This window comes from Amborella trichopoda, chromosome 1 (assembly GCF_054954075.1).
Source record: "Amborella trichopoda isolate Santa Cruz 75 chromosome 1, AtrichopodaSantaCruz75HAP2 v2.0, whole genome shotgun sequence".
NCBI lineage: Eukaryota > Viridiplantae > Streptophyta > Magnoliopsida > Amborellales > Amborellaceae > Amborella > Amborella trichopoda.
In genome coordinates this window covers 1239122-1251936 of record NC_142336.1, presented here as the reverse complement: position 1 = coordinate 1251936, position 12815 = coordinate 1239122, and the positions used below count along the sequence as shown (strand labels likewise).

The window sequence follows — 12815 nt, the reverse complement described above, 5'->3', positions numbered from 1 at the left end:
TCTTATTTTGATTGTTAACATGTAGTTTCTCTTGCTTACCAGGAGTCTCTATGTGGATCCATGTCACTAGAGATTGTAGAATCAATAACTCCATTTTTTCCTTTCATTTCTTCAATTTAAATTCATAAAATTGGCATATGTTTAACAAAATCAAACATAATTGATTTAGATTTCAATGTGGATATGATTTTATGTTTTTTATTATTTTTCTTATTTTAAATTTTTCTGAGTTTTCCTTATATTTTATATTTTCATAATTTTCCAATCCAAGACATCAATTTATGCTTACTATTTATATCGTATTTGTTTTTTGTTTTGTTTATTTTGTGGATTTTTATGAATTTTTTTTTTCTTCTTACAACTTTTACTTATATATATATATATATATATATATATATATATATATATATATATATATATATATATATATGATGTGACTCAAGTGAGTTCGAACTAAATCACCTGAGTCACTTGGCTTGGGTAGGGGCTGAGTTTGATGTGTGGCCGTGTTTTGAAACACTAAGGTGTCAAACAAATAATTAGGAGATATCTGTTAACCTAGATATATATTAATCTTTAAAACATAATAATATGTATGTAATTGTTTTCTTTTTCATTAAAACAAGCCTTGATATATTTTTTGACATTATTCTCTTAGACACCCCTAGAAATTCTAAGGAAATTCTTAAAAACCCATATTTTGAGTCCCAAGGACCACACGAACTCTAGTCTGGTCATGTTTTGAATCACTAAGGGGTCAAACAAATAATTAGGAGATATAGGTTAACCTACATATACATTAATCTTTAAAACACAATAATATGTATATAATTGTTTTCATTCAAACAAGCCTTAATATATTTTTTTGACATTAGTCTCTTGTAGATACACCTTAGAAATTATAAGGGAATTCCTAAAAACCCATATTTTGAGTCCCAAGGACCACACAAACTCTAGTTAGGCATAGCTGACCTAGATCTAGATTAATTATCTTAAAACTATCTAAAACCTATCCCAAGTTGCAGTTGATCCTAAGAGCTTTTCAACGGTCCAAAAATCACTCAAATCAGACCTATGAATCAAAAGTTAGAAGCTTCATAAATTTAAAAGGATAAATTACCAAAATGTCCCTATGCACGATTTGCAGCGATCGCGGACGGGCCATGCTCCACATGGCATGTCGAGCCGTGTGACAAGTTGAGATCCATAGGTCCCGATGGGCCCGGGGCATCATATTCCCTTTTTAATTAGGTTTTTTAAAGGCAGTTTTAATTCAAAATATTATGAAAAATGCCTTAATCCTAATAAAACTCGAATTAGGAGAATAGATCAATTGATTTCAACCCTGTCAAAACCTATGAATCCCCCCACTAAATTCATAAAAAAATGACTTAGAAATCCCTAGAAAATTAGTTCGGAAAATTCTTATAACTTATTAGAAAATTCCCAAAAATTTCCAGATAATTAAAAACCGTTTAGAAAATTAGAAAAAAAAATCCTAGGAAATTAGAAAAAAAACTAAAAAATTTGAAAATTCGTCCAAAAACGCTATAAAGATAAAAAATCCTAAAACCCCTAGAAAATTAAGGAAACATTTAAAAATTAGAGAAAACCTTTAGAAAATTAGAGAATATTCCTAGAAAAGTTAAGCTAAAAGCTCATAATCCCAAATCCTCTCAAATTAGAACCTACCTTCAAATAGTATCGAGAAATGTAGTTTCAATACTGGAAATATTTGTGATAGCCTTAAATTTTCATATTTAATTATAAAATTTAAAGCTTCAAAAATAGTGTAGATCAAGCGTATCTATGACAACTTGAAAATCTTGAAAATTGACGGTTAAAAAATGTGCTACAAAGGTGCACTATTTCCAAAACTTTGAAATCCATTTTTTTCTCATGTACATGTATCTTGATGTCAAGATGATCAATTTGAGAACATTTGGGCATCAAAAATAGCATCTTAAGATTGAATTTTTTTCTCATGTACATGTATCTTGATGTCAAGATGATCAATTTGAGAACATTTGGGCATCAAAAATAGCATCTTAAGATTGAATGTAAACGTTCCACATTTTGGATGGTGAGATCTAAGTGTTCAAAAACTTAAAATCTCTTCCTCTTTTTTTGTGGGAAAATACTCATTTCGAGATTCTTGAGTGGGTCCCAAAATTTTAGATAAAAAAAAAACAGCCTTTTACGTGACGAAGCAAGTGTAAAGTATGCTCCCTTGGAAGCACGCTCTTTGATTGCCTCACTTTTGAAGTTCCTCATACAATAAAAATAAGTGAACTCCTATTAAAATCTTGATGTTTATTAAAATCTCTAGATGTAAGAAGGGTGAGGATCTTAAATTTTTTATTAACCTGTTCCAAACCTAGGTAAAAGAGGTTGGCTGTGTTAAGTAGACAGACAGTAAAAGTTGTCAAAACTTTTTATGAATCCTGAAATTACATTAATTGTTTACAACATCATTGAGAGTATGACCCATAATAAAGCAGAATGACAGAAAAATAATTCATGTAGCCAATCCAAAATAGTTGGAAAAAGGCTTTGATAATGATGATGATGGTGATGAATGATGATGATCCATAGATCTCGAGGTTAAGATGATCGATTGGAAGCTGTTTCGAAACATGTTGTTGTCTTGGATTTTAAGGTATAAGATTGCAACCTTATATAAACTTTTTCTTTTTTGTAAAACACATATTTTATTTCATGGATGATTATACATTATACAACCAATTTTACTTTTATTCATAATAGATACAGACATCTACATCCGTCGGATTTGAATTTCGACAGCTAAGATGTGTCATAATACTGAAAAAGTGTTTTTCAATTTGAGTTCGAGATGGGACACCTCGTGCCGCCCGATTTTATATCCAACTGCTAGGATCATTCGTGATCTCCTTGTACCATTTTTATTTCACTTCAAGTACTATGTCTCAGAAAAATAGTCCCCTCTCTCTCTCTCTAAACCCCAAAAACTTTTTCTTCTTTCGATCCATACGGCCCTCGAGCTCCTGCGGTGCGGCTCTCTCTTTCTCTCTTCTCAAACTTGCAGACGACACCTACCCTAGCTACCCACTCAAGCTCTTATCAACGCGGGGTATTTTCCTTTCTTTGCTTCGATTTATTACTATTTGTTTTTTGGGTTATTCTCTGTTGCTGTATAATTTTTATACTCTTTTTGCAGCTGTGTTAAATTTCTCATTCTCTCCTGTCAAGTTTAATTTTTATTTTTTATTTAAGTACCTTTGTATTGTGTTAATCGGTTTTCCCAGTTGAGCTGATGGAGTTCTTATGCTGCATTTGTATGTCTTACTCATATGGTTTGATTTCCCTCTGTTGATTTTCTGTATTAGGGTTTCATTTGTTTGCCATGTATTTGAATGTTGGGTTTTCTTATATTTGAATTTAGGAAAATTGGCATGTGAATTTATGGGGGGTTCCTTTTTCGGATAGGTCATATTACTGAGTTTTTTCATTCTCTTCAGTTAAATAAATCTAAGAGATTTTCATTGATTACTGGTGCACTCTATTAGTGGGTTTCATTCTGATTGAGCGATGAACTTTTTTGTGACCTCCTTTTAGTTTTCTTCCATATGAATATGAAATTGTATTAGTCTTTGTTCACATAGAAGAATCATGCGTCGATTTTCAGTTTATCATCCCTGTAGTTTTTACGCAGCTTTAATTAATTGATATTTTAGAACAAAATTCTTTACATGTCATTTCGCGAGGTTTATTTTTACTGTTAAACTTTTATCTTCCCAATCAAACATAGGCTTTTTCATCATTTTTTGCAGATTCTTATCAGTATTTTCTGAAATGGGATAGCTCGTACAACTCACTTGTTTCTTCCACCTAAGCCTCAGCTACCGGTCTAGGTTTTCATTCCCGCTGATGCATTCGAAAACTATTAACTATTTCTAAAATGGGTAGGGGCCTATATTCCCCACTGATCTACCCAAAACAAAAAAACTCAATTGTTTCTCCCTCTAAGTTTACAATGTTGACAAAAATGCTCTCTCCAGGCAATTTATCTCTCTCTCACTCTCTGACCCAATGGTGTTCCTCATTATACAAAATATTACACAAGGAAAATTTGTTTCTTCTGCCTCGACGCTTATCCCAGGTCACATTTGTAGGGTTCTTTATCATGACATCATTCGAGTGTCTTCTTGTTGATGTTGCAATGGACTTTTAACTTGTTATCCACTTTCCTGAGATGGGCATTTAAACCGATTCCAAATTAATCCGAATTTTTTCACTCTGATTTATTTCCATATGCATATTAATATGAGCAATTTCTTACTTGGAAAAAAAAGAAATAGCAAGACCAATTTGTTTGTTTTACTTTGAAAGTCATGAGCAATTTGATTGTGATGACATGCTAGGAGCTGGTGTCTGTGTTCTAGTATAGTCAAGATGCTCGTGTAATTTTGTTTTTCTCTTGTGTTGTATGTAATATTCATCGCATTCATTACCATACGTTTAGATCGTGCAAGATGGGTAAAAAGGTGAAGAAAGTGATGAAGAACGTAGGGAATGATTTGCCTGCTGCTTCTTCAATTCCTGAAAACCAGAGCCTAGACTTTCTGGTATGTGCTGTCCTCTTATAAAGAGCTCAGGTGTGAGGTTTACTTTATTTTTGGTTTATGTGTGCTGTTAAATGTTTATGTAGCCTTTAGAAGGCGGTCCCGGGAAAAGGATTCCCAACGAAGAAGATGTCAATGTAAGCAATTCTACTGTTCTATATATTGGTCGGATTCCACGTGGATTTTATGAAGATGAAATGAGAGGTGTGGTTTCATTTCTTGTTCTTGACAACGATCTACTCACTTTTATGACATTATGATGGTTTTCTTGTTCTAAGAAATGAGCATTTTGTAGGTTTCTTTGAGCAATTCGGGACTATCAAGAACTTGCGGATAGCACGTAACAGAAAGGTTGCATTTTTAGTTTCTGCTTTACTTTCAGGCAGTTGGAAGAAATGGTTGAATGCTAGGTCTTTGATCACATCAAGACCTCATTGCTTTTTTTTTTTTTTTTTGCCTATCCACATTTGCAAGAAATAACTCTGAAGCTATCCTTTAGTGAAGTATCTGAGAACACTTCTTTTTGATGTAGACGTAGTGGTACATGGAGTTTTGTTTTCCAATTATTGGAGGGTCATGATTTTCCAGTAATAGTTTTGATAATTTCTTCAAAATTTGTTTGTCTGGACTCTGGAAACATTTTGATAAACTCTTCTGTGATTATATCATCTTTGGGCTTGTTAATAATAAACCATCATGTGCTTGGAAACTTGTAATTTTTCCATTAATATTTTACGAATAGTTAATCATGAGTGTTGAGCTATCTGCCCATATCTATTTTATGTGAGACTTAACGTTTATTTGATGTTGTTGCCTTTACTAGAAGTTGCTCTTTTGAATATTTTTGTTTGTGAGTCAAAAGTCTAATTACGTAATTATTCAATTAAGCCACAATATCCTCAGGTTCTATGATCTAGGATGAATACTATGTACATAATTTATAGTAATTAATTGATATGGTCATTGTCGCATACGTCTTATCAAATTGATCCTTTTTTTTTTTCCCCTGTTAATGAAGAATTTGTCTAATCCATGGATCCAGTTCTAATAGGCTAATGAAACTGAATGTTGAGACCCACTATGCTCTATGAGACGGAATGTTAGGCTGTCAAGAAACAACATATTCATAGAATAATTGAGATGAGAATGTTGAGATGCATGATTGACAAGACACAAAAAGATAGAATTCAGAATTAATGAATTAGAGAGAACTTATGGGTGGATCAAATAGGTGATAAGATGAGGGAATATAGACTTAGGTGGTTTGACCATACGCAATGTTGACCTAGAACAACACCGGTTAGGGGGGCCGATTTGGTTCGAGTGGAAGGCTCTGAGAGGAAAAAGGAAAGCCTAAAAGGAGATGGATGGAAGTAGTGAGAAGAGATATGGTGACCTATGGTCTAATCTGATGGGTATGGCCCTTGATAGAGCAGAATAGTGGAACAGTATTCGTGTAGCCGATCCCAAATAGTTGAGATAAGGTTCAGATGATTATAAATTGATATGGTCGTTCAAATAATTATTTGATAAGTTGATTGGTGAAAATAATGCAAGTACATGATAAGTATTGGTCCAGGGTCACTTAGTAATGATAATCCAACTTCTAAATTTAGTCATAATGAGCCATAGTTTGAGTTTTTTCTGGTAAATTTAGACCACAAAAAACATGTTGATAGATATTGTTGTTAATTAGGTCAATATTTAAAATTCTACTTTGTTGAAAGTGTTTTGCACTTGTACCAAGAGGCAAAATGATTTGGGGTAAATCATAAACTAAAAAATCAGTGCAATGCTTAGGTTTGTTCTGAAGTGAGTCTTATAAGCATTTTTTTTTTGGGAAAAATAAAGGAGACTTGATTGGATTCACAGAGATATGGACCATATGGTGGTAGCTACGACAGGATAGGTGGAACAAGCATAGTGAGAAAGGGGATATATAGCGGAGGGAGGAGGGGAAGAATGAAGAAATACAGTTGCGACTATGTACAACGAAGCTTTAAAGGGGAGAGAGGAAATGTATGGGCTGTTCCATGGAGATGTTTTCGTACACCGTGAACAGGGGTATGGCATGTGAGGGATAGTAGGAGGTTAGAGAAATAATTGTTTATGGCAACCATGAAGAGTTGACACTTGGATGAGAGGAGGTGGTTAACAGTTGACAAAGAGCTAGTGGGTTCATAGGTTGCTAAGCTGGAATGAATTTGACTTGTGAATTATGATTTGGTAATTTTAGAACTTAAATATACTAGACTTATAAGAAAAAGAAGTCTTGTATGTTGTATATTCTTGAAAGAATTGTCCTAACATTTAACGGAAACCGTCCAATTTTTTGACGGTTCTAAAGCGGATCCTAGAATTTGAGATTGAAAAGATGCTCCCATATAAGTTATGTTATGGAAGAGTAAGTGTAAAATGTGCTCCTCTAGGAGCACACTATACACACTCATTGATTATTATTTTTGTCGATAATAAGTTAAACTAATGATTCCCTACCTTAGGATTCCTTTATTTCTAGGAGATGTACCCCACTTTATCTCTGCGTATAGGATCCCTTTTTATTCTTGTGACATGTGTCCACCGCTTAAGTTGGGCTTAATAATATGTAGTACAGATAAAAGTTTACGGAATATAAAATTAAGATGAATGGATGAATTAAAATGAAGTTGAAAAACTAAAAGTAAGTTAAAGAAAATGAAGAGAAATATCGAAAAATTATTAAGGGCACCTACCCATTGCATATTGGCCCCTATTTTTGTAGAGAGTTTTACCCTCTTTGAACAGATCGACGTCTCATTCAACATACTTGGTCCAAAGCCATCAGCTAGCTAACTTTCTGGCTTGAGGAGTATTTTACTCAGATCCCCTCCTAAAGACGGTCCACTATGGATCCCAGTTTTTCTTTCTTCTCTTAAGCGTACATTTTTTTGATATAATTCTTTGTACATTTTATATATGTCGATGAATTTTTTACTATGTTAACCATAAACATACACATGCCCACACATGTGCATGCATGCACAAACACCCTCAGCAAAATGCCTACGCGCGTGCGTGTATGGATACAATACAATATATATGTGTGTGCGTGTACACATATATGTTGAGTTTTCTAACACTTATATCTCACCCCCAAGAATTGGATGGTATCTAATTCAATTTTAAGGCATTATTTTTTCAAGCACAGAGATTGTGATTTGGAAAGTCTTTTATTGAGGTTAGTCTATGGTTTTAAGAGGCTACATCCCCAAAATCTGGGGTCCCAAAAGTGCTCCTAGGCTGTATTATGGACAATATACTCTTGCAGGAGCACAAAACCTTTTGGCTGCACGCATAGTCACAGAGAGAGAGAGAGAGAGAGAGAGAGAGAGAGAGAGAGAGAGAGAGAGTAGTTTCTAAAACTTCTAAGGAGCAAGGGACCTGAACTGGATGTGTTTTAAGTTTGTGAATGGTATAGTTTTACATTGGGAAGTAGTGATTTTCTAGTGAAAAGGCGAGCCTAATAACACAGGGAAATGGCTAATGTGCGCATGTGTTATTTCCATGTGTGTGTGTGTGCGTGTTCTTTCTATGGATATTCTTATTAATTTGATCGTGACTATGTCTCTTATTATTATTATTATTTTATAATTCTACAATTTGTCATTTCTCAGCAAGCTTCTGAATCATTCAAATTTCTGTGTTTCAGACAGGAAAGTCAAAGCATTATGGTTACATTGAATTCCAATCTCCGGAGGTAATTAATTATGGTAGTTTCTTGGATACCCACATTGTTCTTTTGGTCGAAATCCATCTCATTTCTTTTTAAATATTCTGCAGGTTGCCAAAATTGTAGCAGATTGTATGCATAACTATTTACTTTATGAGCATATGCTGCAAGTTCATCTTGTTCCTCCAGAGAGAATTCTTCCAAAGCTGTAAGAAATTTTCTTTTATTGAATATTAGAGGAATTGAATCTATTAATTCCCATGCTTTGGTAGTGTGAAGATCGATACCTACTTCTAGAATGAGTTTTGAGCCGCAGGGGCAGTAACCAAATTCACTAAGAACTAATGTCATATTAGTAGGCATTTGTGGCCTCACATTGGCAGCCAGATTATTTCTCGTTTACTATTTAATTTTTCTAATTAGATTATTTTTCTATTAACTTTATAAGTTACAAAGTCAGGTCGTGTAAGGGGAAACTCCTGACTGTCCTTGATGCTGTCTACTATTGGACCCTAATTAGACAGCTAATTTGTTAATTGGTTTGCTTCTATATGCTTGTTGAGTATGCATTCATGAAACAGATCTTCTATATGCTTGTTGAGTAGGCATTCACGAAATAGACTTAGCTGAATTGGTTTTGGGTTTAGATTGGTGGAGAAGAGAAGATCCAAAATTTACGGTTTAGGGTTTTGGGTCAATGGAGAAGAGCAAATTCAAAATGTAGTGTTTAGGGTAACTTACTAACAGACTTTCATTGACTCCTTATTTACTTATAGATGGAAAGGGGCAAATTCAAAATTCAGACCAGTAAACCTGCAAGCGATTGAGCTCAAGCGGCATAACAAGGTTTGGTGCAGATTCATTTCAAGATTAAGACTCTTTCTTGCAAAGATATATCTTTTTCTCCCCTAATTGTTCTGTCATTCCCTACCAAAAACTCCTTATTTTCTTATCTTCACCCAATTACATGTACTTACTGTTATTGGTGAATATAGATACACGTACGCGTACATATATGAAACTTACTCTTGGTTGTAAATTCAGGAGAGGACAACTGGCGAGCACAAGCGATTGGTGCAGAGAATTCAAAGGAGAGAAAGAAAGCGGCAGAGGAAAATTAAGGCAGCCGGAATTGATTATGAGTGCCCAGATATCGTAAGTTAAATCTGCAATCATGCCCCTCTAGAATAGGCCAAAACTGTTCAGTTTTCATAGGAGCATCCAAATGATTTTGAAAGGGACAAAAGAAGAGAAAAAATGGAGGAAAAATGTACACCACACACCATCAACGATGGTTATGGTATATACTTTTTCCTGTATGCCAACCAGTTGCTGATGAACGGTGGGGATCATACCTGCCTGGGGGAATGTTCTAGTTGCCCCATGGTTTAATATCAACCTTCTATTGTCAGGAACTGATAGTAGATGCCCCTTTAGATTATCTCAGAACCATAGAGATTTTGGTGTATGGTATATACTTCCCTCAAAAGAAAATAAAAATGAAAAAATATGTACAGAAAACTCTCTAATTGCGTGGTATGGCTCTTGTTTGGCCTGGATTTTTTGTGTGCTCAACTATAGGTTTCTGTTTTGGTGATGCTGTAGTGATAGCTGTTTAGTGTACAGCCAGGGCCATGTACACCATTCATATAAATGGACGATATCGATGGGTCCAAAAGTCAAGTTTATAATGGCTGCTGCTTTCTCCATTTTCCTATTTTCTTCCATTTTCTCTCTCCAACATCTTTCCCTCTAAACCCACAACTATAGGCCATCCCTTTGCTTCATAAGATGCATTATCCTTACCCGTAGTCTGCAACCCGTTCCTGGATTTTCTCCATGCAACTTAGCAGGGTTGGGCCTTCTCTGGGGCGAGTTGAGCATGTTTCGGATTTTGATTCTCACATGTAAGAGTATGACAAGGAGCAAGGCCTATTTCTTTAGTATCATGGATAATTAGCGGGCTGCATGCTGTGGCGAAATGGTTTGATTAGATTTGCAATTAGAAGAGCCACTTAACCACCATAATGGTTCATATATTCTTCCTTGCACTGGTTTTCTGAGATTATAGTCCCCATTATCATTCTCTACATATTTTTGATTGGGAGGTGGCAATTAAGGGTATTGGAGGTTCTTTATCCTTTTTGCAAATTAACTACTTTGGTGTGGGATTAAATAGCAAGAAACCAGAGTTAAAGATGGCTAGACAAAAATTTGCAGAGAATTTTCATATTAGGTAATGGCTCCTGAACTGGAGCAGAAAAACTGATGAATTCGTTGATAGAGTAATAATCGTTTTGGAGATCCTTTTTTCATCTCATGTTCAATCTTGAGATCCGGAATAGGGTATCAGATTGAAACAGGGCTTGTTGTATCATGCATGATTGGATGGATGTGATGAGAAGTCGCTGAGCTTAAGGAGCCGTGATGCGATTTAGCTCTTTAGGGTTTAGAAGAAATAGGGCCGAGGTTGAATTACAAGAAAAGATCAGAGATCCCAGGGTAGAGAGAGGAAAGCTTTTGCAGAAGAGAGAGGCTTATTAGATGGTGAGGTGGGGAAAGAAAAATGAACTTTCCATGCTAGAGAACTTCATGAGAGAGAGAGAGAGAGAAAAAGAAAAAGAAAAAGAGCGTCATGAGCGTACTTGAGATTGAGAGAGAGAGAGAGAGTTGGTTCGAGTGGTCAGGTGGGGGTGCAGGAAATCGAGAGTGGGGTAAAGAGAAATTCCAGTAGCCATCATGCCAAGGTTGACTTTGTTCCATCATGTACACGTCCTATTAAGTTCATGGGCAGCATCCTTACGGGCACCTCTGTGGCACCCCCGAATTGAAATAAAAGAGAGGATGGAAGAAAATAGGGAGAATTGCATAATGGCATAGAAACGACTTTCAATTTATAGCTTTTGGCTTTAGGGTTTCCTGAATTACAAGTTTTCTTTGGAAAATCTTATATTACCACTTCTCTTACCACCTTAGGCATGTCCCAAATCGTATGATTGATAAAAATAGTATTTTGCACCGTGTTTCTCCTTGCACTCTTCATTTCCCCAAGGGACTCATTGTCTCTTGTCTCTCCATCGTTTTCTCTGTATTGTTTTCATTTGGTGGAAGTAAAATCCTAAATTTATCATCTTAAAATTTCATTTTTTTTCTTTGGAATAAAGCTGTGATTCAAAAGGTAGTATGCAAAAAGCTGTAAATTCAAGAAGCCATTCTCTCCCAAGAAAATATATTGGGTATTTGCACTTTTTTACTTGTGTTTCTGCTAACAAAAGGTGATCGGTGTCTGATTGTGTCGTCATATTTTACAGGTGGGTAACATCCAACCTGCGCCTAAGAAGATCAAGTTTGATGATGAAGATTAGAGCAGAGGTTCATTCTCCCGACAAGTCTCTTTCTCTGCTTTTTTGCCGGCTCATGTGCTTTTTAACTTGAGAAAAGCAGCTTCTGAGTTTAATTTTTATTCAAAAAAAAAAAGAAACAACTTCTTGAGTTAGGAAATCATAGGGTGAGGAAGCTGTATTTTGGGTATTTTTTCTCACAGTAGCTTGAGTCCTTTTCTGAAACCATATGATGTTTGGAGCAAATTTGTGTGACACTAGCTGATGGCTTTACGTCTTTTAGTGGTATTGAGCTCTTTACGTGGTCAAAAGTATAAACCAAATGAAGAGAGAGAGAGAGAGAGAGAGAGAGAGAGAGAGAGAGAGATTGTATAGGAATTAGGTACTCTTGCATTCTGGAAAGGGATAATGTGTGGAGAGAGAGATTGTGTAGGAATTAGGTACTCTTGCACTCTGTTCATTGTGATTGTGGCAGAGGCAGAAGGAAGTGTGCCAAGACTTTTGGGCTGACTTTTACCTCTGATTTTTTGCAAATGTGGGGAAATTCTCTTTGTTCCATTGCATCAAAAACTTGATGAGATTTGTTTGGGATCTTATCTATGATGTGTGATCCACTTCCAACCAATTCCACCATGATCCAAAAAACAAATGGAATAAAAGAGCAAAGAGCCCACCTGCCTACTCCACTTCTTTCTCCCTTTACTTTTCAACCTACTACTGTCCCCCTACCCATATCTTATCTCAACCCCAACTCTCAGAGACAGAGAGAGAGAGAGAAGCAGTGGCATAGTACAAGTGTTTGGCCAAAATGGGGTTTTGGATTTCCTACCTACTGAACCAGTTCGGTCTGGATGGGCTAACGAAGTGAAAAATCAATTAAAAATTAATAAAAAAATAAAGTTGGCATACTATCCGGTAATATTGGGGGGACTTGGATCCCCACCTATTGAATCTAAATTGGATCGGTGATTCTTGATTGGATCATAGTTAGTAAGTTAGGGAATAATAAAATATTGGCAAATTAAAAAATCGGTAATAAATCGGTTTTATTTTAAAAGTTGTGAGGAAAAAATCAGGGCAAAATATGGATCGGCAAAATATGGATCGTCAAAAACTGAGATAAGTTGTAGAATCGTGAATATTTCATCTAAAAAACATAGT

General features: G+C 35.3%; 1 protein-coding gene across 2 annotated transcripts; it reads left to right on the top strand.

Moving 5' to 3' along the window:
* The first annotated feature begins 2915 nt into the window (after positions 1–2915).
* Positions 2916–12224, top strand: LOC18425203 (RNA-binding (RRM/RBD/RNP motifs) family protein). 2 transcript variants are annotated; one of them, XM_088868966.1, is made up of 10 exons: positions 2916–3112; positions 4505–4607; positions 4691–4808; positions 4900–4955; positions 8293–8340; positions 8424–8521; positions 9090–9159; positions 9358–9468; positions 11625–11722; positions 11755–11965. In XM_088868966.1, exons 2-9 carry the CDS (start codon positions 4515–4517, stop codon positions 11676–11678), a joined length of 648 nt encoding a protein of 215 aa, XP_088725092.1. In that variant the 5' UTR covers positions 2916–3112; positions 4505–4514; the 3' UTR covers positions 11679–11722; positions 11755–11965. The 2 variants fall into 2 exon arrangements, with proteins under 2 accessions (XP_088725092.1, XP_006829832.1); XM_006829769.4 differs by having other exon boundaries at positions 11625–12224.
* The last annotated feature ends 591 nt before the right edge of the window (positions 12225–12815 follow it).

Excerpts from the sequence above, each read along its gene's own strand:
- LOC18425203 (XM_006829769.4), top strand. The coding sequence starts at position 4,515 with ATGGGTAAAAAGGTGAAGAAAGTGATGAAGAACGTAGGGAATGATTTG. Across the intron at positions 8,522-9,089 it reads GAGAGAATTCTTCCAAAGCT|ATGGAAAGGGGCAAATTCAA; the intron begins GTAAGAAATTTT and ends ATTTACTTATAG. Across the intron at positions 9,469-11,624 it reads ATTATGAGTGCCCAGATATC|GTGGGTAACATCCAACCTGC; the intron begins GTAAGTTAAATC and ends CATATTTTACAG.